This window comes from Papio anubis, chromosome X (assembly GCF_008728515.1).
Source record: "Papio anubis isolate 15944 chromosome X, Panubis1.0, whole genome shotgun sequence".
Classification (NCBI taxonomy): Eukaryota; Metazoa; Chordata; class Mammalia; order Primates; family Cercopithecidae; genus Papio; species Papio anubis.
In genome coordinates, this window is record NC_044996.1 from 129,791,448 (window position 1) to 129,817,547 (window position 26,100).

Here is a 26,100-nt window from a genome sequence, read left to right on the forward strand (position 1 = left end):
GCTGGGATTACAGGTGTGAGCTACCACACCAGGCTGCATGTAGGTGTCTTAACTGGAGACAGGATTCTCTATGCTGGTGCTGTCCAATAGAACTTTCTGCAATGATGGAAATGTCCTCTGCATGGTCCATTACGGTAGTCACAAGCCACATATGGCTACTGGGCACTTGAAATGTGGCCAGTGTAACTGAGGAACTGAATTTTACTTTTAATGTACTTATATTTAAATGTAAATGGTTACATGTGTCCAGTGGTTACAACATTAGACAATATAGCTCAATGCAAAAGGAGCAACCCAGAATATCAACGGCTTGTTCTCTGATGTAGCAGCAGTATCGACCAGTAGCCCGTTGGTTTCAGACCCAATTGTGTTATGACATACTTTACTTAGGCTGGGCGTGGTGGCCTACACCTGTAATCCCAGCACTTTGGGAGGCCAAGGCGGGCGGATCACCTGAGGTCAGAAGTTCAAGACCAGCCTGACCAACATGATGAAACCCTGTCTCTACTAAAATTATAAAATTAGCCGGTCGAGGTGGCGCATGTCTGTAATCCCAGCTACTGAGCCCAGGAGGCGGAGGTTGCAGTGAGCTGAGATCGCGTCACTGGATTCCCACCTGGGCAAAAAGAGCAAAACTCCATGTCAAAAAAAAAAAAAAAAAAAAAAGGAAATATTTTACTTCAGGCCAGCAGGAAAATCCATTCACATTCCCCTCATTCAAACTGAGAAGACAGCCTGGGGCACAGTAGACAAGCAAGTGAAGAGTCATTTGCAACAAAGGCTTCAGGGCAAATAGAGCTGAAGAGGCAGAACTAGGACTGAAAACAAGCAATGTTTATCACACAGCGGCAAATCACACAAAAGCCCTCACTAATTAGGAAGCTGTACAAGCAGTTAATGTTTCTTTTTATTCAGCTAATTGCAGAAGATTAGAAATAGTCTAAGTATCAAAGATAAATGACATCTATCTATGAAATGAACTAGTATACAGTCCTTAAAAATACCGAAGATGTTCATTATCTATAAAATGTTCCATGCGGCCGCGTGCGGTGGCTCATGCCTGTAATCCCAGCACTTTGGGAGGCTGAGGCGGGTGGATCACGAGGTCAGGAGTTTCAGATCAGCCTGGCCAACATAGTGAAACCTCATCTCTACTAAAAATACAAAAAATTAGCTGGGTGTGGTGGCGGGCGCCTGTAATCCCAGCTACTCGGGAGGCTGAGGCAGGAGAATTGCTTGAACCCGGGGGGCAGAGGCTGCAGTGAGCCGAGATCGCGTCACTACACTCCAGCCCAGGCAACAGCTAGAGATTGTCTTAAAAAAAAAAAAAAAAAAAAAAAGTTCCAGGCATCACTGAGTTTGAAAAGAGCAGCAAAATGGTATGTACAGAATGATTTCATTTTCATACAAAAATTGTGTATATTTATATAGATAAAAGACCAGAAGGACTTACGTGCATCTGGATACACAAGACACCAGAAGGATTTCCCCAAACAATGATAGTGGTAAAATTATAGGCAACTAGAGTAATATTATAGATGACAGCTAGCATTGTTTTCCTTACTAAATTTTCAGGGTTAACATAAGTTTTATATTAAATTACATTCTGGAAGTAGCCAGTACAGTTAGACCAGAAAATACAAAATAAAATTTTAAATTATATAATTGAAAAATAAATTTTAAAATTTCGTTGAAATTATATTTACAAAGTCCTCACATGGGCCACTGACCCTCTGATGTATTTACTTTGTTTTTCAATGTTATGTCCATTCGTTTTTCTAGAATGAAAATAAGTTGAGGAAATATGTCAATTTTTTAATCCAAAGAATAGAAACAGACTAAATGTACAGGCCACAAAGCCTATACATTTGCAGGCATAAAAGGATTTTCCTATGCTTATCCTAGTACTTTTATGGTGGTATATATCTGGAATGTATTCTTGTGTAAGGTCTGCATGGTGGATCCAATTTTTTCCCCCAAATGCCTGCTCAATTGTTCCTCAACAGCATTTACCGAATACTCTATCTTTCCTGCCAACTGAGTTGAGATGCTATATTTATCATAAAATAAATTCTCATATGTATTTGGACATATTTCTGAAATTATTATTTTCTTCCTGTGATGGTTAATTTTATGTGTCAACTTGATTGGGCCATGGGATGCACAGACAGGTTAAATACTATGCCTACGTATGTCTATGAAGGTGTTTCTGGAGGAGACTAGGATTTGAATTGGTGGACTCAGTAAAGAGAATGGCCCTTCCCAAAGTGGATGGGAATCATCCAATAAATTGAGGGTCTGAATAGAACAAAAAGGCAGAGGAAGGTTGAATTTGCTCTGGTTGCCTGAGCTAGAACATCAATTGTCTCCTTTCTTCGGAGCTCCTGGTTCTCAGGCTTTCAGACCAAGATAGAAATCTACATTATCAGCTCTCCAGCTCTCAGGCCTTTGAACTACACCACTGTCTTTCCTGGGTCTCCAGCTTGCAGATGGCAGATTGTAAGACTTCGTAGTCTCCATAATCACATGGCCAATCCCTTATGATAAAACTTTATCTATCTTTTTCTTCATTTACCTTTATAGGGTTATAGAGTTAAGGTTACTTAACCTTTATAGGGTTATTTATCTAACTTTATCAACTTTGTCTTTCTTAATTTTTTTAATCTTTATCTATATCTGGTATGGTTTGGCCCTGTGTCCCTACCCAAATCCCACGTTCAATTATAATCCCCCTGTGTCAGGGGAGGGGATCATGGAGGTGGATTTCCTCCTCACTGTTCTCATGATAGTGAAAGAGTTCTCACGAGATCTGATGGTTTAAAAGTGTGTGGCACTTCCCCCATCTCTCTCTCTCTCTCCTGCCACCACATGAAGAAGGTCCTTGCTTCCCTTTTGCCTTCCGCCATGATTTTAAGTTTCCTGAGGCCTCCCAGTCATGCTTCCTGTTAAGCCTGTGGAACTATGAGTCAATTAAACATCCTTTCTTCATAAATTACCCAGTCTCAGGTAGTTCTTTATAGCGGTGTGAAAATGGACTAATACAATATCTATCCTATTGGTTCTGTTTCTATGGAGAATGCTAATATACTTCCCTCGATAGATCTCTTTATCCATGTGCCAGTAACATGCTATTTAATTATTGAGGCTTTATAACCTTGTGAGTCTAATTATCCCATATTTTTCTAGAATTTTCCCTGGCTATTTATGTGTTTGTCTTTATTCATGAGTTTAGAAATAGCATATCGATTTAAAAATCCTATTGGCATGTTTATTGGGAACACATTAAATTTATGGTGAATAAACAAGTCATGGAGAATGACAACTTAGGTTGTAATTTATGACAAAAAAGGTGTCTTTATGTCTTTTGATCCTATAATGTGTTAACTTTATTAATTCAAGCCTTCTTTTGTATCGTCCAGGAACATTTTAAGTTTTCTTATTAACTTTCCTTGTTAAAATTATTCCAAAGGGCCGGGCGCGGTGGCTCAAGCCTGTAATCCCAGCACTTTGGGAGGCCGAGACGGGCGGATCACGAGGTCAGGAGATCGAGACCATCCTGGCTAACACCGTGAAACCCCGTCTCTACTAAAAAAATACAAAAAACTAGGCGGGCGAGGTGGCGGGCGCCTGTAGTCCCAGCTACTCGGGAGGCTGAGGCAGGAGAATGGCGGGAACCCGGGAGGCGGAGCTTGCAGTGAGCTGAGACCCGGCCACAGCACTCCAGCCTGGGCGACAGAGCGAGACTCCGTCTCAAAATAGCTGGGACTACAAAAAAATTATTCCAAAGTATTTTATATTTTTGTTTCCATTATAAATAGGAGCCCTTCTTACATTATATCTTTATATCATATCTTTTAACTGATTGTGATTTATGTATGTCAAATGTATTGATTTCTAGAAATTAATATTGTATTCCACTGATTACCAAATTATCTCTGATTTTTGTAGTAGTTTTTTATTGTTTCTCTAATTTATTTTTTATTTTCCGGTCTAACTGCACTGGCTACTTCCAGAATGAATAACTTAATATAAAACTTAATACAGTAACAATCCTTTCCATTCAAAACATATTATTTGCTTTTGAACTGAGATCAATCCCTTTTATCAAGATAGGGAAGTCTCTATTCAGCTCTGTTTTATTAAAAATTTTCAAAAACAGAATGGTGATTTTTACAAATGTCTTTTTTTTTTTTTTTTTTTTGAGAGGGAGTCTCGCACTGTCGCCCAGGCTGGAGTGCAGTGGCCGGATCTCAGCTCACTGCAAGCTCCGCCTCCCAGGTTTACGCCATTCTCCTGCCTCAGCCTCCCTATAGCTGGGACTACAGGCGCCCGCCACCTCGCCCGGCTATTTTTTTTGTATTTTTTAGTAGAGACGGGGTTTCACTGTGTTAGCCAGGATGGTCTCGATCTCCTGACCTCGTGATCCGCCCGTCTCGGCCTCCCAAAGTGCTGGGATTACAGGCTTGAGCCACCGCGCCCGGCCTACAAATGTCTTTTTAACTTCCATGGAAATGATAATATGATTTTTCTATTTAGATCCACTGATAGAATGAATTATATTAATATCATTCTTAACAATGAACCATTCTCGTATTACTGGACTAAAAGCTACTTGGACAAAGTGTCTATTTCTTCTGATGAATCTGCTGGATTCTGTTTCTAATACTTTCTTTTTAGCTTTTTTTTTCTTTTATATTCTTTAGAGGGGGTTCCAATCTTTGGTGAGTGTTGGTATCAGTTATGCTGGCTTCATAAAAAGAATCTGGAAGCTTTTTCTCTTATGAAAATGCTTTGTAATCAATAAAAATCCCATAAAACAAGTATGAGTAAATATTATTGTAGTTTAGTTACATTATACATTATACAGGATTTTGAGTGTTTGCATAGTAACTACTACTTAGGCTTAGTTTCTAAGGGAAAAACAGAACCCAAGTTCAAAAAACGAACTTACATTAAAGTTTCTGGACAAACACTGTTGAATTCTATATTGATTCTGAGATTCTATAGTAGAATTCCCTTAAGGATTTTAAAGACTTCTGAACACATTCATTTCCAGCCTTCACTCTTTCTTTTAAAAGGGTCTTGATTTTGTAGAGTTTAATATTTATATATAAAATACACAAGGCATAAGAAGACATATGTAATTGTCAAATATAGATGTAAAAAGCTTATGTTCTTCTGTGTTTTAACTCTTCTCTCTGGTTAATTTGAAACATCCCCAAATTCATGTCCAAACTGAGACAAGACGTTGGTACACTTCAAGAGAAATGTATAAGCATTACAAGATGTTAAAACTGATGCCACAGTCTGAGCCCAGCCTTGTTTTAAATGGGCAGACAAGGATTTCCTTAGATTGAAATTGTGGAGAGAACATACCTGATCGTGATCAACCTCTACTGGTTGCTTCTTAATGATCCAGGTGACAGACTCGGAGAGGGGTGGGGTAGTCAGAGACCCTGAGTAGGTCCAGTAATCTGGGCAGGTAGGCATCAGGCAGGAAGGATCAAATGACCCAAATTCCACAAGGGTGTCCTGACCAAGAGAAGAGATAACTGAGTCATTATTTAGTGGTGAAAACCACTCAGGAATCGGACAACGAGGTGATGGTTCTCAGGGAGTATCTGGAGATGAGCAGTGGTCCAGAGGAGCTCCGGGCCTTTCTGGGCAGCTTCCTGAAGAATCGCTGCTTAGGATGGAATCATGTCCAGGCTTTGTTTCTGCAATTAACTGTGTATTTTTTATATTCCACAGTAGGAAAACAGCCAAAACCATTTGATCTCTCAATTCTAGTGAGGTTATATCAGGTAGTCTCCTCTGAGTTTTGTTGAGAGGTTTCAGACAGCGGCCATTGCATAAAGAAGGAGGCTTTGCATTTTCAAGAAAGGCTAACTGAGACTTGTCCTTTTAGGAAGAAATGCAGATCAGGAGGAGCCAGAAACCTGGACTGAAAGGAAAGAGAGGGAAAAAGAGGAAAATGGAGAGGAGAGGAGAAGAGAGGAGAGGGAAAGAGGTAGGGACCAGAAGGAGAGAGTGGGGGATGGGGGGAGATAATATATGGGCTTCCAGAGAGGAAAGGAGAGGGAAAGAGGTGGGGACCAGAGGGATACAGTGGGGGATGAGAGGGAGAAGGAGAATATATGGGCCTCCACAGAGCAGCCCTTTGAGATTCTGAATATTGAAGAATTAATATTGGGGGACTAGACAAAGGCATCCGACCTGAAGGATGTGGGTCATTGTTCTTTCCAGCTGGACAAGGCAAGTTTCTGTAGAACTGCTCTCTGCTCCCTGCCTGTGAGATGACAGTTACAGACAAGAAGGCTGCTCTGGGTATGTTCACAAGGACTTAGAAGGAGCTGGTGTCAGGAACAGAGGAGGGGACAGCAATATGTTTCTGAGTCCCCAAGTCCTCAGCAGCACCGCGGCAAAACCAAAAAGCTCACTGCCTACCCACAGAATCATGACTTCTGTCCCCTGGAATCATAAATGACAGTTTTCTTCTAAGACTCAATACAGTTCACGTAATTAAACTTCCCAATTCAAAGTGCCTTGGTAATGTCTCCACTCTGAGACTGAAACATAAAAGTACATTTCAAGTAATTATGGAAAACAAATAGTACCTTATGCTTTATTGACGGCAAAGTATCCACTAATTTCTGTAGCTCTTTATGATGTTTGCCTAGCTAAAGAACAACAAATAAGAAAATATTACAAACAATGGACATCTCACTGTAGAAACTAACAGAATGTGAATTAAAATTAACTAACTGGTGATTACATAAAAACAAACTGCATGACTGAAATTACACTTAAACTTGTAATTTATAATTTTATAAACATTACTGAATTAAATTAGAGAACACATGAGCAGGCTGTTTGCTGACAAGGTCAGCATGCCTACAGAGAAAGGTGCCCCCTGCTTCGTTTAAGTATAAGTTCTTAAATTGGAATTAAAATTAAATAAAATGAAAAATGGTTCCACAATTGCAGTAGCCACATTTCAAGTGCTCAGTTGCCACATGTGGCTTGTGACCACTCTATTGGGCTGTGCATTTTTATACCATTCAAAATATATATTTTTTTTTGGTGGTGCAGGGGATGGAGTCTCTCTCTGTTGCCCAGGCCGGAGTGCAGTGGCACAATCTCGGCTTACTGCAGCCTCCACCTCCCAGGCTCAAGCAATCCTCCTGCCTCAGCCTCCCGAGTAGCTGGGATTATAGGTGCACACCACCATGCCCGGCTAATTTTTGTATTTTTAGTAGAAATAGAATTTCCCCATGGAAACCAGGCTGGTCTCTAACTCCTGACCTCAAGTGATCTGCCTGCCTCAGCCTCCCAAAGTGCTGGGATTACAGGCATAAGCCACTGTGCCTGGGCCTAAAATATATTCTTAACAATCCTGTATTTCTTTCTTTTTTTTTTTTTTGGGACGGAGTCTCACTCTGTCACCAGGCTGGAGTGCAGTGGTACAATCTCAGCTCACTGCAACCTCCGTCTCCCAGGTTCAAGTGATTCTCCTTGCCTCAGCCTCCCAAGTAGCTGGGATTACAGGCGCCCACCACCACGCCTGGCTAATTTTTTTGTATTTTTAGTAGAGATGGGTTGTCACGATGTTGGCCAGGCTGGTCTCGAACTCCTGACCTCGTGATCCACCTGCCTCAGCCTCCCAAAGTGCTGGGATTACAGGCGTGAGCTGCCACGCCTGGTCGTACAATCCTGTATTTCAAGCACTATTTATCTTACCAATGTATGGATCCCAATATTCTTAAAGTAAATAACAATATTATAATGTTCTATTTTTCCATTCTAGAATACAACACATCATTTAAAGTTGGTGAAATGTTTTACCTTTAAAAATACTCCTATCACGGCCAAACCATTTTCTTCCAGTGCTGCATCCTCAAAGTTTTCAAATTTGACTGCATTCCAATGCACTAGGTGCAGCTGAAACACCATGGAAAGAGGGTTAACCCATGACTACACAGACTCTCTCCAGAATAAACCCACAGCCTCAGTCAACCTACGACATTTAAACACATTTCTTCACCCAAAGTAAAGCCACCAAGAAAAGCATATGACAACATGGCGCAAGATGAGACAGAAACAAAGATCAGGGAGAAATTTAGGCAAGAGCAGCAATTAATATTATTTTAGAATGAAGGGATTTATTTGGGGAGAAAAATAGAAAATTCATATAACAAAGTGACACTTCAGTGAGCAAATCAACATCTGTCCAGTCCCATCTTGAGTTGCATGAAATACCAATATTCAAAATCCACTTGCATCTACAGGAGGGATGATGTTTATATTGAGAGAAATAGATCCTCCATATGGAAATTACGTAGGAGTTAAAGACAAACTTTTTCTTCAAGGAATAACCATTTAAAATGTGCTTTTAGGCTGGGTGTGGTGGCTCACACCTGTAATCTCAGCATTTTGGGAGGCCAAGGTGGGAGAATCACTTGAACCCAGGAGTTTGAGACCAGCCTGGACAACATAGCGAAACCCTGTCTCTACCAAAAAATTTAAAAATTAGCAGGGCAGGCCGGGCGCGGTGGCTCACGCCTGTCATCCCAGCACTTTGGGAGGCCGAGGCGGGTGGATTACGAGGTCAGGAAATCGAGACCAGCCTGGCTAACACGGTGAAACCCTGTGTCTACTAAAAATACGAAAAAGTAGCCAGGCGTGGTGGTGGGCACCTGTAGTTCCAGCTACTTGGGAGGCTGAGACAGGAGAATGGAGTGAACCCGGGAGGCGGAGCTCGCAGTGAGCTGAGATTATGCCACTGCACTCCAGCCTGGGCGACAGAGCGAGACTCCGTCTCAAAAAAAAAAAAAAAAAAAAAATTAGCAGGGCATGGTGGTGTGCGCCTGTTGTCTGAGGTGGGAGGATTGCTTAAGGTTGAGGCTGCAGTGAACCGTGATTGTGCCACTGCACTCCAGCCTGGGTGACAGAGTGAGACCCTGTCTCACAAAACAAAATAAAATGAAACAAATATAAAATAAATTTTTAAATGTGTTTTTATTTTTTACATAACATTTACAACTGAATTAGGAAAAAAGTTGTAAGAAGAAATTCTATTTCCTTAAAATCTCCCTTTATTTCCCTATAAATTATTCCTCATCCACCAGTTATGAATGCATTATCACCCAGCCTCCCAAGTGAGACACCACAAAATCATGGTTAACTTTGCCTTCTCCTATCCTGAAGAGAACCCCACCTTCAAGTCCTCTTGCTTTAATTTCCGAAACGCTTGATAAATCTTGCTCCTTTTCTCTATTTCTATTGCCACAGCCTTCATTTAGGCTCCCACCACCGCAAACTTGCATTAATTCGACCTGTGGCTCCCCAATGTTCCCTGGGTTATTACTTTGGGCTACTATTTGAGTCCACCTTCGAATTCCAGAAGAATTCAGTTTCAGGATCTTAAGGTTCATTTCAACTATATTATTTGAGATGAGAGAAGTTAACATGTTTACATGTCTTAGCTGAGAATGATCAAAACTGCCTGAGAAAGCTATTTAGCATTTATAGGAATCACCTGATTCTTTCTGCTAATTTCTTACAACTAAAAGTTCAGAATTATCCCCACTTCTCTACAGTTGTCACTGTTCCTGACCTTCTCAACATACCTCTGCTGGGAAGCATTTGCTGTCCACGGTGTGCTCAGAACCCCAGGCATCGATGGCCCCCCAGTGAAAATGGAACTGCTTCAATCGGTAGTTGTGTTCCAGGGGTCCTCCCTTGATCACTAAAATGGCACATCCAACAATTCAGAGAAGAGTTATTTGTGCAGTGGGGAAATGTGGGTGAAAGGCCAAATCTCCAGTGGACCCTCCACGTGAACTGTGTTAAATGGATTACACTGAATTACATACAAGTGATTATACATTTGATTTTCATGAAGTCAATGCACGTATAAGGACAAGACCAAATAACATAAAGATTTAACTACATAACAAGCTACAAACAATTGTTAAAGGCCAATTCTTGACTTAATTTTATATCCTATATTATTGTGTCCAGTTTTCTTTTGTGTGCAATAAAATGCAAATTTCTCTCAGCATATTTATCCAACATGACTGAAATATGGGGATAAAGGGATCCTTCTTTTTTTATGCACAGACACTTTGTTTTTCAATTTTTTAAGATACTAGTGTTGCTTTCCCTTTCATTGAAATAGAATAGGAAATTTGCAAGTCAAAAACGATCACCTGGGAAATGTTGGTCAAAAGGTACAAAGTTTCAGTTAGGAAGAATATGTTTTCAAGATTTATTGCACAGCATGGTGACCATACTTGATAATAATGTATTGCACATTTCAAAATTACTAAAAGAGTAACCGTAGATTTTCTCACTACAAAAAAAAAATGGTAAGCATGTGAGGTGATGAATATTTTCATTGCTTGATATAATCATTCCACCATGCATACATATATCAAAAGATTACATTGTACCAGGTAAATATATACAAATATGTCAACTGAAAAAACACACTGGCCGGGCCTGGTGGCTCACACCTGCAATCCCAGCACTTTGGGAGGCTGAGGTGGGTGGCTCATCTGAGGTCAGGAATTTGAGACCAGCCTGGCCAACATGGTGAAACCCCATCTCTACTAAAAATACAAAAAAAAAAAAAAATTAGCTGGGCGTGGTGGCCCATGCCTGTAGTCCCAGCTACTCAGGTGGCTGAGGCACAAGAATCACTTGAACCCAGGAGGCGGAGGTTGTGATGAGCCGAGATCGTGCCACTGCACACCAGCCTGAGTGACAGACCGAGACTCTGTCTCAAACACACACACACACACACACACACACACACCCAATATATTATAGGCAAAATATTGACAAGTGTTTTTTTTGTTTGTTTGTTTTGAAATGGGGTCTTACTCTGTCGCCCAGGCTGGAGTGCAGTGGCACAATGTCAGTTCACTGCAACCTCTTCCTCCTGGGCTCAAGCCATTCTCCTACCTCAGTCTCCTGAGTAGCTGGGACTACAGGTGTGCACCACCATGCCAGGCTAATTTTTTTTTTTTTTTTTTTTTTGGTAGAAATGGTGTTTTGCCATGTTGCTCAGGCTTGTCTCGAACTCCTAAGCTCAAGAGATCCACCCATCTCAGCCTCCCAAAGTGCTGGGATTACAGGCGGTTGCACCTGACCCAGATAAGACGTTTTTGGCTGGGCGCAGTGGCTCATGCCTGTAATCGCAGCTGTCAGGCTAGTTAATTGGGATGTCACTGGTAACCTCAGAAAGATTAAAGGAAAAAAGTGGGGTTGGGTGGGGCAGATGAATGCAGGAAATAAGGAAATATAGTCATCAAGAAATGGGGCAGGCCCAGCAGTGGCTCACACCTATAATCCTAGCACTCTGGGAGGCCAAGGTGGGAGGACCACTTGAGGCCAGGAGTTTGAGACCAGCCTGAAAAACATAGTGAGACCCAGTCTCTACAGAAAAACAGGAAAGAAACAAAGAAATGGGGCAGGTAGACAGAAGATAGTGAATTGGAAAGCAGAGCAGTCATAACACATAACAAATAAATATATACTTATGTATTTGAGGTTGATATTTTCTTCTTTTATTTTTTTATTTTTTTGAGACAGAGTCTCACTCTGTTGCCCAGGCTGGAGTGCAGTGGCACAATCTCGCCACACTGCAACCTCCAACTCCCAGGTTCAAGCGATTCTCCTGCCTCAGCCTCCCTGAGAAGCTGGAATTACAGATGTGTGCCACCATGCCCGACTGATTTTTGCATTTTGGTAGAGAAGGGGTTTCACCATGTTGGTCATGCTGGTCTCGAACTCCTGACCTCAAGTGATCCACCCACTTCAGCCTCCCAAAGCACTGGGATTACAGGCATAAGCCACCATGCTTGGCCTGATATTTTACTCTTTCCATGCTCTGAGAAAGGATTAAACTTGTAAAAAATTACATGACAAATATAAAACATTCAGCAGAGAGTCTGGCTGGTAGTAAGCAATCTGTAATATTCACTCCCTCCTTTTGCTTTTCAACGTGAAAGAGAAGGAGCTGACACAGCAAGAGATGGTGAAGAGAAAGGAAATACATAGAACCCATATAGATAAAAGCAAATGCAGGAAATGGACACGAGGAATGCTTCTGGGGTGATGGAAATGTTTTAAAATTAGATTATAGTGATGGTTGCACAACTCTTGTAAATTTCCTTTAAAAAGTCATTCAACTGTATGTGTGTTTTAAACTGCGTACATGTGTTTTAAACTGTGTATGTGTGTTTTAAACTGTGTACATGTGTTTTAAAGTAAATGTAGGACCAAAACAAGGAAGGAGAACTTAAAATGTTTGTGAAAGCATTCTTACTAGGTTCACTGGCACTGCCCCAGAGGAGTGTAAAGTCAGGGAAGCAGGATGAAGCAGGATGGAGCAGGAAGCACCCTGAGGAGGAGAACAAAGGCACTCACCTCTCCATCTCTTTAATGCCTGTAGACAGTGCCAATAAGAGGAATTCCAGAGGACATGATAATTGACAGGGATCATCCAGGGATAATTTAGTGCCCTTCCCCACAGTATTTCGACTCTCTTATATGCACTCATTCAAATCAGTAACAGTGTCCTACTCAGGGGAACCAAATACTAAATAACGCCCAGCAGAGGACTGCGGTATGAGATGTTCACATACCTTCTCTTATAATCCTATTAAGGTAGGTCATGTTGTCCTCTTTTTCATTCCAGAGTTTAGTAATTTGAGTCTTCTGTCTTTTATTTTTCTCTTGGTCTCCCCCAATTAAAAGTTTGTCAACTTTGTTGATCTTCCCAAAGAACCAACTTTTGATTTCATTGATCTCTGCTCGTTCTTTATTATGTCCTTCTCTCTACTTGCTTTTGGGTTTAGTTTGTTCTTCTTTTTCTAGTTTCTTAAGGTGGAAAGCTGAGATACTGACTTGAGCAAGTTCTTCTCTATTATAGGCATTTTCATCTATAAATTTCCCTCTAAGCACTGCTTTAGCTGCATCCCAAAAGGACTGGTATGATGTTTTTGTCACATACCTTCCCCAGCTCCTTTTCCTTGCACTTTATTCCAATCCTCATAAAGCACACTGTGGCAGCATCTCTTAGGGTTTTTTCTTTGAAATTTATAGACATCGATATTTATTAGGTTTTTACTTTTCTAGAATTGTTTCTTGCCTTTCTTTGTTTCTAGAATGTCTTTGCTTTCTTTCACTTTTTATTTTTTATGTTCATTCACTCTTTTTTTCCTCTTTGCATGCTATTGATTTGCAACAACATGGAGAAATAGCAATGAAGAATAAGCAGGAAATAAGAGGCAGTCACTGAAAGGTGGGGAGAGAGAGAGAGAGAGAGAAAGTTAGGCAATTACTAAAAATTGATGCTATCTTAAAGAAAATAATTATTAAAGCATAATTTAAAAGGGCTATCAGTTTTAGTTCTTTCCAACCAAACAAGAAAAATATTAGCAAACTCTCTACAATTTTTCTTGCATATTTTGTAAGTGTGTGATTGACACACCTAGGGAAGACATAGTCAAGGGGTGAATTAGTCGGTTGGGTTTGTAGGTATCTAAAAAGAAGCTATTATGACAAAAACGTGGATGACTTGCCATCTCAGATTACTCATGCAAATGGATAGATAAGAATTCTTGAGGCCTGGATTGGTGGCTCACACCTGTAATCCAAGCACTTCGGGAGGCCGAGGTGGGAGGATCACTTGATCTCAGGAATCCAAGACCAGTCTGGGCAACACAGTGAAACTCCATCTCTACAAAAAATACAAAAATTAGCCAGGGCCAGGCACAGTGGCTCACGCCTATAATCTCAGCACTTTGGGAGGCCAAGGTGGGCAGATCACTTGAGGTCAGGAGTTTGAGACCAGCCTGGCCAACATGGTGAAACCCGTCTCTACTAAAATACAAAAATTAGCCGGGCATGATGGCATGTGCCTGTAATCCCAGCTACTCAGGAGGCTGAGGTGGGAGAATTGCTTGAACTCAGGAGGTGAAGGTGGCAGTGAGCCAAGATCACACCACTGCACTCCAGCCTGGGCAACAGAGTCAGACACCACCACGAAAGAAAGAAAGAAAGAAAGAAGGGGCCAGGTGCAGTGGCTCACGCCTATAATCCCAGCACTTTGGGAGGCCGGGGGGTGGATCACCTGAGGTCAGGAGTTTGAGACCAGCCTGGCCAACATGGTGAAACCCTGTCTCTACTACAAATACCAAAAATTAGCAGGGTGTAGCGGCAGGCGCCTGTAATCCCAGCTACTCAGGAGGCTGAGGTGGGAGAATCACTTGAACCCGGGAGGCAGAGGTTGCAGTGAGCCGAGATCACGTCACTGCACTCCAACCTGGGCAACAAGAGCAAAACTCCATCTCAAAAACAAAAACAAACAAACAAAAAAATTAGCCAAGCGTGGTGGCACATGTAGTCCACGCTTGTAGTCCCAGCAACTCAGGAGACTGAGGTGGGAGGATTGCTTGAGACCAGGAGGTTGAGGCTGCAGGGAGCTGCACACCAGCCTGGGCAACAGAGTGAGACCCTGCCTCAAAAAAAAAAAAAAAAAAAAAAAAGAATTCTAGAATCTGTTGTTCAAAAGAAAAAGACAGGACTAAAAAATAAAATAGCTATTTGCTCTAAAAGTTCTTGGGCTCAAGTCACTTGGTTAAGAAACTCATTAAGCAACTTTCTAAGACTTCCAACTCAACGAAGCAATGATATATTGGCAACAGAGAGTCCCTATACTGTCAAGGGCTTTAGAAAGCTGACCAATACAAAGGATCCCCAGAAGAAAGCAGGCTGCTAGGGCCCTAGATGGGGTTGAGAATTCAAAAGGATTGCTATGCATGCAGAGTAAATGGATCAGAGTTGGTATCCTATAGACTGGGTCTGCCCATTAGTTTACATCTGGCAGGGATAATGGTAGAGCCGCAAGGGGACAAGTAGAGCTCACCAGAGTGCCAGATAGTCATCCAAAATACAGGAATTTAGCTTGTTGTTTTGAAGATTTCTGGAATCCGTATAAACAAGGTAATATTATGGGCTTCCAGTTGAGAAGGGGGCACACTCTAGAGTTTTGGGGAAATTAAGAAAGATGCGTGATGATGGGTATACTAAAAGCCCAGACTTCACCACTACACAATATATCCATGTAACAAAACTAAACTAAACTTATACCCACTAAATATATTTTAAAAGAACATACATCAATATCATTTTTCTTTCTTATCTTTTTTATTCCTCCCTTCTCTAGCTGTTCCACCAACAGACCCAGATGGCCTTAAACAATGTTTCCCAAAGCATGGTACATATACCGCTGATGGCACACGAGATGGTTTTACATGGTACAAGAAGCTTTTACTTATATAGTAAGTTACTTTAAGAGAGTTAGAAACAATATAATGAAACACATCAACCTGTGAATTCACAGATATAAAATTTAAATAAATAACTATGCAAAAAAAGGGGGGAAGAAAGATGCCCATGAATCTGGGAGGAAAAAGAATTTCCTACTTTGAGATATGAAAGTAAGATGTTCATGGTTTGGGGGCTGTGTCATACCATGGAGAAGAAAGGAAAGTTGGGGACATGGAGACACCTAAACTCTTAAAGACAGACTCAAATACCTTCTGAATCATAGCAGAGAAATACATCAGAAGGGAGAAAACCAGAGACAGATTAAGCCCATTGGAGGAGCAGTCTGTATGTAGTTGGGCCAGAGTGCCAGGTCTAAGTATCAGAGCACGACTAGCAAAATACAAAGAAAATAAAGACACAATTGAGACTCAGAGCCAGAATAAATGCAAGAGTGAATATTTACTTTTTTTTTTTTTTTTTTTTTTTTTTTGAGACAGAGTCTCACTCTAACACCAGGCTGGTGTGCAGTGGTGCGATCTTGGCTCACTGCAAACTCCGCCTACCGGGTTCAAGTAATTCTCCTGTCTCAGCCTCCCAAGTAGCTGGGATTACAGGCATGCGCCACCACACCTGGCTAATGTTTTGTATTTCAGTAAAGACGGGGTTTCACCATGTTGCCCAGGGTGATCTCGAACTCCTGAGCTCAGGCAATCCGCCCACCTCGACCTCCCAAAGTGCTGAGATTACAGGCGTAAGTCACCGCTCCTGGCCTCATTATCATTTTTATGGACTCATTTCCTAACATTCATGAGAGAAAACAAGTTTCCTTGAGATCAAGATTTCTCAGTTTTAGCTCTATTGATACTGGAGGCTAGATAACTCTTCGTTAAGGTTATCTGGTGCACTGCAGGATCTTTAGCGGCATCCCTGACTTTGACACACTAGATGCCAATTTTGTTTCCCAAGTTGTGACAACCAAAAACGCCTTTGGATCCTGCAGTGGGGAGTGAGGGATATGGAGGGGTATGGGGGAAAGTTGGCAAAATTACCACTGGTTGATGACTACTTTAAACTATTTCGAATAATAATTATTTTGAGACTAATTTGGACTATTTGACATCATCAAATGCAGTAAAACAAACACGCAAACAACAACAAAAAAAGGGAAAATAAATCTTCACAAAATTAGCCACCTTCTATCTTCCACAGACACTAAGAAGTTTCAGGTAAACTTTGAAATCATTCACATTAGTTTATATCCAGGAAGGTTAAAGAAAGATTCAAAATCAGCACTAATGTTGAATTTGAAAAACTCTTTTTTTCTTTTTGAGGCCGGAGTCACCAAGCTCTGTTACCCAGGCTGGAGTGCAGTGGCGGGGTTCTAGGCTCACTGCAAGCAAAACTCCTGGAGTTCAGCCATTCTCCTGCCTCAGCCTCCCAAGTAGCTGGGACTACAGGCCTGCCACCTGCGCCCGGCTGGTTTTGTGTTTTAGTGAGAGATGGGGTTTCACTGTGTTAGCCAGGATGGTCTCGATCTCCTGACCTCGTGATCCACCCGTCTCAGCCTCCCAGAGTGCTGGGATTACAGGCTTGAACCACCGCACCCGGCCCCGAAAAACTCTTTTAAAGTGTTCTTTTAAACTAGGTAGGTAACACTGTTTATTTAACAAAATTACCAGATCATAATTTCCATTTCTCTAATATATGACTAGTCTTTGCAACCTAATGCACACGTGACTATTCTTTTGGCCCCATTTCAAGTGTATTGTAATCTGCTAAATTAAATCTGATTAAACAGTGTTACTGTTTAATGTAAAAGTTCTCGTAAAGTCAACAAGCAAAGGAAAAAATTAGTACATATTCAATATACACATACAAAATAAATTTCTGGCAAAACTTCCATTTCACACCTATGCTCTATACCAATTGTAAATCTATACATAGAGAGAGAGAGATAAATTTATTAATTAAAAATACTACCTATACTAGTTGAAGAAAATACGCATAAAAACTAGAAGGAATTTTTTTCACACATTCAAAAAGTTAAGATCAATGAGTTCCTTGCCATTGCTAACAAAGAGGTCAATACTGTCATGGCGAGAATTTGATGTGTCCGTGTTAACATGACACTGTTTCTTTAACTCCTTACAAGACCACCAGATCTTGCCCTCACCTGATTTATCTGTAGAATCTTCAAATTCCACGAGGAAAGAGTACCCATTATTCCAGATGTGGAGGCAGGTGGCTGGGTCATAAGAGATGGTGAGCGGTTTTAAGCCAGGATCATAAACACTGTCCCTCCACCGAATGTTGATGGGTGACTGTCGATCACCCCCGGGAACCAGGTCCACGCTCTCCCAGAGTGGATGCACTAGGAGAAAGCAGGTCAGGCTATTATCAAGACTGTTGGACCGAGTGTGGTGGCTCACTCCTATAATCCCAGCACTTTGGGAAGGTAAGGCGGGTGGATCACTTGAGGCCAGGAGTTCGAGACCAGCCTAGGAAACACGGTGAAACCCTGTCTCTACAAAATATACAAAAAAAATTATCCAGGCATGGTGGTACACACCTGTAGTCCTAGCTACCAGGGAGGCTAAAGTGGGAGGATTGCTTGAGCCCAGGAGGTCAAGGCTGTTGTGAGCACCACTGCACTCCAGCCTGGGCGACAGACCCAAACCATGTCTCAAAAGAAAAAAAGAAAACAAAGCCTGTCTACTGTACTTCTGGAGAACCTGTCAGGGCTAATGGAAACTAAAAGCCTTAGGAATTAGCCACTGTGATAGTTACTTTTAGGTGTTGACTTGACTAGATTAAAGAATACCTAGAAGCCTGGTAAAGCATTATTTTGGGGTGTGTCTCTGGGGGTGTTTACAGAGGAGACCAGCATGTAATTCTGAGTGGACTAGGTGGGAAAGATTCGCCCTCAATGTGGGCAGTTATCATCCAAACTGCTGGGGGTCCAGAGAGAACAAAAACATGGAAAAACTGAATGTGCCCATCTATCTGCTGGATCTTGGATACACTCTTCTGCTCCTGACCTTGGGTAACAGCTACAGGCTTCCCAGCCTTTGGACTCCAGAACTAACACCAGCACCTCTCTGAGTTCTCAGGCATTTGGCCTCAGACTGATAGGTATACCATCAGCTTCCCTGGTTCTGAGGCCTTTGCCTTGGACTGTCCCATACTACCAGTATCTCAGGGTCTCTGGCTTGCAGATGGAACTTCTCAGCCTCTATAATCGTGTGAGCAATTGCCACTAATAAATTCCCGCTCATCTATCTCTCTATCTATATACCTTATTGATTCTGCTTCTGGAGAACCCTGACCAATACAGCCACTTAGGGGTTTAATCGATAGACAAAAGTAGAGGATAAAGATAGGTCAGAGAGCACCTGGCAGAGGAATAGCATTTTGGCAACTCGCAAAACCAACACATCTCAGTCTGCCTACTAAGCTCACCTAAACCAAGTGCAATCTGTGCTGTGATCACAGCATAATGCATGGAGTTTAGTGCCATGTGGAAATAGGGTATTCATAAATGAGTTTCTTTTCTTCATTGAGAATTTCCCAAGCCCCAACTCCCCAAAGTGGCTTTAAATACAAAGACAAATTAATTCAATCTTCAATAACAGATTTATTTTCAAAAAAGGAAATGGGAGAACTTTGGGAAAGGAAACATTCAATCAGTATTGTCAGTGTTTAATTGGTTGGCTGGTAGAAATCAAGGTTTGCATAGCCTGCATCCTGTAAGATGCTCGCCCCACATAACTGTGCATGCTGAGTTGAGTTCACCTCCTATGTAAGCAAACTCTGAGGACCAGGCAGCCATCCTGCAAAACCTGGGTAGAACATCGGCATTGCTAAGGTCCCTGGGGGTCGAGTGTCACAGGGATGTGGGAGATTATCTATTAAGGTGTAATACACCATCCCCATGGCGCTAACCGGAAATATTACTGCTGACGCCGACTGTCCTCCACAGAGTCACACCAGGCCCCCGCAAACCCCGACAAGCATCAAGACTGCCCATACCGACCACCTCGCCGAGACCCCATGATGAGAACTAATGACCATGGAGGACACTGGCCCAGAGAAGATGGGACGAGAGGAACACACCAGACCCATTCCGCCCTACCACTCAAGAATAAGGATGAGACTGGTCACGTGGCTCACTGGTAATCCCAGCACTTTGGCAGATCACGGTCAGGAGATCAAGACGCTGGGTGAAACCCTCGCCTCTATGTAAAAAATACAAAAATAGCTTGGTATGGTGGCACGCCTGTAGTCCTTCCAGTTATTGGATGGGAGGCAGGTGGAGAATTGCTTGAACCTCGGAGATGGAGGCGGCTGCAGAGCCGAGATTGCGCCACTCACACTCCAGCCTGAGTGACAGAGCAAGACTGAACTAAAAAGGGATGAGACTAAGGTAGTTGTTTTGTTACTCTGTCAATCCTCCACAGTGGCAGCATCATCCTCCTATTTCCATAAAAAGCAGAAACCTGCCCCTGGTTTACTCTGACAGAGCAGATAATCCTCTTCCTTCGGTAATTACTGAAAGCTGGAAGTCAATCTCTTTTTTTTTTTTAAGATGGAGTCTTGCTCTGTCTCCCAGGCTGGAGTGCAGTGGCATGATCTTGGCTCACTGCAACCTCTGCCTCCCTGCCCAAGCTGCATTCTCCTGCCTCAGCCTCCTGAGTAACCACACAGCAGGCATGCCACCACACCCGGCTAACTTTTGTGTATTTTTAGTAGAGATGGGGTTTCGCCATGTTGGCCAGGCTGGACTTGAACTCCTGGTCTCAAGTGATCCACCCACCTCGGCCTCCCAAAGTGCTGGGATTACAGGCGTGAACCACTGTGCCTGACCGTAAATCAGTATCTTAACCTTTGTGTCTTAGTGTTTTGTTTTGTTTTATTTATAAAAGTGCTCCAGCAATACAGCATCAAAAGAGCCTCCCGGGAGAGTGCCTTCCAAACCAGTGGTTTTAACAGAGAGAATACCTAGTCCCCCAAAAACATTTGGCAATGTCTGGAGACATTTTCGGATGGCAAAACTGGGAGAGCGTGCTAGTGACATCTAGTGGTTAGAGGCCAGAGATGCTGCTAAACATCCTACAATGCACAGGATGGGCTCCCAGAAGAAAACCATTCTGATCCAAAAGCCAATAGTGCCAAAGTTGAGAAACCCTGGTCTAAAGATAAAAGGTGCATGCAAACTCATAATATTCTTCTCTTTCTATTTCTTCATATAATGCAGTACTCTCATTTCTGGAGAGATCTGAACCCAATGTTCTGTGTGTGTGTGTGTGTGTTTTTCTTTCCTTAGTATAAAACAACTTGTGAAGAACAAGAACTTTAAAGAACAAGAAGTTTCTGTTTCAGAAATCTAAAATGGAAAATGCACATGAACTGGCACATCTGAAACAGAATCTGGGCTATACTGTCATACTCTAATTAGAATGCAAATTCCTTGTGGGCAGGAGCCACATCTTCCTCGTTTTTTTTGCCCTGTGGTATCTTATTAAACATATGCCCTTCTGGAAAACATCCTATTAGGTACTATGTTCACTATCTGGGTGACAGGATCAATAGAAGCCCAACCTCATCACCATGCAATATACCCATGTAACAAATCTGCATATGTAACCCCTGAATGTAAAATAAAAATGGACATTTTTAAAAAGAAAGAAATTAACAATTTGAAAAAGCAATCATAGCAACTATGCAGCAGCCAACATCATAAAATATACAACCTCAGGGTCTAAAAATGTTTAGTAATTTTATCCAGTAAAATATCATATATTTTTCATCTTAGAGGGAAAGATGATCTTAAATTTCTGTTACATTTGGTTCTGTTATATCCACCCAAACACTTGGATTCATATGCATGATGAATAAACATCTCCTTTAAAGGCAAAAATAAAAAATAAAATAAACATATGCCCTGTAACATATCCAACTGCCATTGTTAGGGGGAAAAAAGCTCAAATTCAAAAGATTTGCAAGGATTCAAACGATCTGAAAAATGATTCAAATTGTGTTAATTTTTAAACTTCTAAAAAGCCCTTGAAAGGCCCTGATTCTGTTTTTAAAGATTCCTGACAAAAAGAGACTATGCACCTTCCCCTCTGAGACACTCAGACTGTGGTTGATAATTTGAGAATTCACACTCTTCAAAGCCATTCAATGAGGGTCTCCTGTGAAGACTAGGGAAGAACTGGAGTGATTAGGTACCTAAGATGATGCCTTGGTCACCCTTCATTGTTCCCCATCTCATTCATGAAATGGGAAGTATCAACACTCACACTCATGCAAATACCAGCCCAAGAAAACTGGGCCTATTCCTGCAATTGCTCTTTAATGACCATAATGAGACGATCAATTTCTACCCTTCAGTTTACAAGTTCAGCTTCCAGGTTTTCTTTCCTCCTACCCACCTCCTTCTTTACTAAACTACACCATCTAGGTTAGACCATCCAACTTACTGTGTAGGGAGGGGGTCCTTGGCCACTGTCCCCTTACTGAAGCCAATTTTTTGCCAACGGCTTGTTTTGCTAAAGATAAACTGACACTTTTGTTCTCTCCTACTCCCCTCCTTTTCCTCTATTTAAGGAAAAATGAGATCAAAACAATTTCCTGGTAGTTGCTCATATTTTACCTCAAAAATAAGAAATTATTTAAATTATTAAAAAAAAAAATACAGGTGCAAGCCACTGCTGCCTGGCTAAATTTTGAGGAGACGCCTACATTCACACCATAGCACAAATCTTCCCAGTGACGCGTCTCATCTTATTCCATCCACAAGTACTCACCGAAAGCCAGCTGGCTCACAGAGCAGTGAGGAAGGCAGATAATTAGACACATATGCATATAATTGTAACTGCACCCATGTAATAAATGTCATGAAAGAAAAATCGGAGTGCTATGATTAAAAAATTATAATATGAAGTGATCATATTATAAGAGAGTGCTCGGGCATAACTCTGGCCCACGAGCACACCGCCCAAGACCTAAAGATAATGGGGTGATGATTAAGGGTTTAACAGAAGCTTCATTTTCAGGTTCTTCTTGTATAGGGAAAATGAAATAAACAGACAGCGATTTTATCAACTGTGGTTTATGTTAACAAAGACACACTGTTATTAAGAAGGTGTTGACTGGAAGTGGCTCAGCCTGTAATCCTAGCACTTTGGGAGGCTGAGGCAGGCGGATCACCTGAGGTCAGGAGTTCAAGACCCGCCTGGCCAACATGGTGAAACCCCATCTCTACTAAAGATACAAAAAAATTAGCTGGATGTGGTGGTGCGTGCTTATAATCCCAGCTACTCTCGGCTGAGGCAGGAGAATCGCTTTGAACCCGGGAGGTGGAGGTTGCAGTGAGCCGAGATTGTAAGTCATTGCACTCCAGCCCGGCGCACAGGGCAAGACTGCCTCAAAAAAAAAAAAAAAAAAAAAAGGTGTACTCCAGAGGCTGATGGGCAACAAAAGCCCTGCAGAAGATTCCATGTTGAGGAAGTGCTTGATTTTAGTTGTTTATATGAGTAGTCCTAGGTTTGATTTATTTTGTGCTTTAGCACTGTCTTAGTCCATTCAGCCTGCTATGAGAGAATGTCATAGACTAGGTGGCTTATAAATAAGAGAAATTTATTTCTCACAGTTCTGGAGCTCCTGGGAAGTCCAAGATCAAGGCACCAGCAGACTGGGTGTCTAAGTAAGGGCCTGCTTTCTGGTTCATAGACAGCCTCCTTGCTGTCTTCAAATGGTAGAAGGTAATGAGGGGGCTCTTCTTGGGGGTTCTCTTTTTATATCGAACTATCTCTATTCATGAGAGCTCTGCCCTCATGATCTAATCACCTCCCCAAAGCCCCAACTCTTAATATCATCACCTTGGGGGTTAGGATTTCAACATATAAATGTTAGGGGGTCATGAACATTCAGTTTGCTGCAACCACCTATTTCCCCAGCTTTGGCTCTGTCCTTTTAGCCCCTGAAACATGGAAAGCTCATTCCTGCCTTAGTCCCTTTCTTCGTGCTCCTCCTCCACAGAAATCAATTACCCTCATTTGGCTCAGGGCTAGCCCCCATTATCTTTAGGTCTTGGGCTTAATTGTCACCTCCTTGACAAAGTGATCTCTGGCTACTCTCTTATAATATGATCACTTAATTTTTTAATCATAGCACTCCGATTTTTCTTTCATGACATTTATTACATGGGTGCAGTTATAATTATATGCATATGTGTCTAATTATCTGCCTTCCTCACTGCTCTGTGAGCCAGCTGACTTTCGGTGAATACTTGTGGACAGAATAAGATGAGAAGCATCACTGGGAAGATTTGTGCTATGGTGTGAATGTAGGCGTCTCCTCAAAATTAACCCAGGAAGCGGTGGCTTGCACCTGTAATCCCAACACTTTGGCAGGCCAAGGCGGGCAGATCACTTGAGGTCAGTAGTTTGAGACCAGCCTGGCCAACATGGGGAGACCCCATCTCTAGTAAAAATACAAAAAATTAGCTGGGTGTGGTGGCTCATGCCTGTAGTCCCAGCTACTTGAGAGGCTGAGGCAGGAGAATCTCTTGAACCCGGGAGGCGGAGGTTGCAGTGAGCTGAGATTGTGCCACTGCACTCCAGCCTGGGTGACAGAGCAAGATCCTGTCTCAAAAAAAAAACCAAAAAACCAAAAAAACAAAAAATGTACACACTGAAATCCTTTTCCCCAAGGTGATGGTATTAAGAGCTGAGGCCTTTGGCAGGTGACTATGTCACCAAGGCAGAGCCCTTATGAACAGGATGAATACCCTTATAAAAGAGGCTTGAGAAAGCTCCTGGGCTCCTTCCGCCATATGAGGATACAGCAAGAAGGCAAATTCTTTGAAGCAGAGAGAACCCTCACCAGACACTGAATCTACTGGCACCTTGGTTTTTTGGACTTCCTGGCCTCCGGAACTGTGAGCAACAAATTTCTGTTGTGTATAAATTATTCAGTCTGAGTTACTTTGTTATAGCAGCCCAAACAGAATAAGACAGTTCGTTTCTCCTTGTTGCTTTATTTCATTATTTTTCTTTAAGAATCATTCCGGTTTATCTCTTCTTCGCCTTGCTCAGCACAGCAGCCTAGTTCAGAACCCTAAACCCCAGACTTCATACAAAGCCTCTTGGTTGATTTCCTCCTCTAACTCTCCTCTACTCCTGAGTTCTGCCACTCAGCAATTTTCCTACATAACCACCTTTGTCACATTGCTCCTATGCTAAAGACAGTATATCAAGTTGTAACTTCCAAGTTCAATGCCCAGGTTTTCCTATTAGAACCCATCTCACTTATCTAATCTCATTTTCCTCATTCTTCCCAAACTCTGGTGTTCCTATGCTACTTTTCTTGTCATGTTATTCCCCTTAGCAAGCTACTCTTCTTACAACTGCCTACCTACATAAGTTTATGTCTACTTTGGCTTTTTGTTTGTTTGTTTTGTTTGTTTTTTTGAGACAGAGTCTCCTCGCTTGGTCACCCAGGCTAGAGTGCAGTGGCATGATCTCGGTTTACTGCAACCTCCGCCTCCCGGGTTCAAGCGATTCTCCTGCCTCAGCCTCCTGAGTAGCTGGGATTACGGGGCGCCCATCACCACGCCTGGCTAATTTTTGTGTTTTTTAAAAATTGTTGTTTGTTTGTTTGTTTGTTTTTGAGATGGAGTCTCACTCTGTCGCCAGGCTGGAGTGCAGTGGCACGATCTCAGCTCACTGCAACCTCTGACTCCTGGGTTCAAGCGATTCTCCTGTCTCAGCCTCCCGAGTAGCTGGGACTATAGGCACCCACCATGACGCCCAGCTAATTTTTGTATTTTTTAGTAGAGACAGGGTTTCACCATGTTAGCCAGTATGGTCGTCTCAATCTCTTGACCTTGTGATCTGCCCGCCTTGGCCTCCCAAAGTGCTGGGATTACAGGCGTGAGCCACCGGACCCGGCCTAATTTTTGGTATTTTTAGTAGAGATGGGGTTTCACCATCTTGGCCAGGCTGGTCTCGAACTCCTGACCTCGTGATCCACCCGCCTCGGCCTCCCAAAGTGCTGGGATTACAGGTGTGAGCCACCGCACCCAGCTGTCTACTTGGGTTTTTAAAAACTTTTTAAATAAAATTTTTTGTAGAGAGAGGGTCTCGCTATGTTGCCCAGGCTGGTCTTGAACTCCTGGGCTCAAGCTATCTTCCTGTCTTGGCCTTCCAAAGTGCTAGGATTACAGGCATGAGCCCCCATGCCTGGCCTTTAGCCCCACTTTGGCTTGTGCTTAGAAGCCCTTCCTTTTCCTTAAGAAATCTTTTCCAGTTCAAGTCTGGAAATCTTTCCAGATTCCCAAAAGAAATCTTTTCCAATTCAAGTCTAATTTCCCTGATGACATATTCTCCAACCACTCTGAGCTTTGCTTTTTCTGAACACACTGAATTTGCTTTCACACCATTTAGCACCCAACCATTCCTCACGTAATCTGTGTTTGCTTTATCTGCCCAAAGGGTCTGTGTCAACTCCAAGCCCATGAGGTCTGTGTACTCCACTTTTTCTAGTCTCCAGGGCTTCACTTGGTACAAGGCACAGAAGAGGTACTAAATGCTTATTTTACTGATACAGAAAACCAAACAAATTGATACCAAGGCTCTCTACCCATTACCTCACAGCCACCATCTCTCTACCAGGCAAGCTGGTTTACCCTGAACACCTCTTAGGTTCACCTAATCGTATCTATCTGTTATTCGTTTGTTCCTTAAAATTCTA

At 42.2% G+C, this 26,100-nt stretch overlaps 1 protein-coding gene across 13 annotated transcripts in view; it reads right to left on the reverse strand.

Annotated features, from left to right (window-relative positions):
- The window catches only part of CA5B (carbonic anhydrase 5B), a 110,857-nt gene that overhangs the window by 1,726 nt on the left and 83,031 nt on the right, over positions 1–26,100 (reverse strand). For 12 of the 13 annotated variants that reach the window (XM_017954100.3, XM_017954098.3, XM_017954099.3 and 9 more), the window contains 5 exons: positions 17,516–17,713; positions 9,630–9,748; positions 7,846–7,941; positions 6,618–6,680; positions 5,377–5,532 (listed from right to left, as the gene is read on the reverse strand). In XM_017954100.3, coding sequence (XP_017809589.2) covers positions 5,377–5,532; positions 6,618–6,680; positions 7,846–7,941; positions 9,630–9,748; positions 17,516–17,713 — 632 coding nt within the window. The remainder of the gene's footprint in view (positions 1–5,376; positions 5,533–6,617; positions 6,681–7,845; positions 7,942–9,629; positions 9,749–17,515; positions 17,714–26,100) is intronic. The other variant, XM_017954103.3, reaches the window with a different exon arrangement.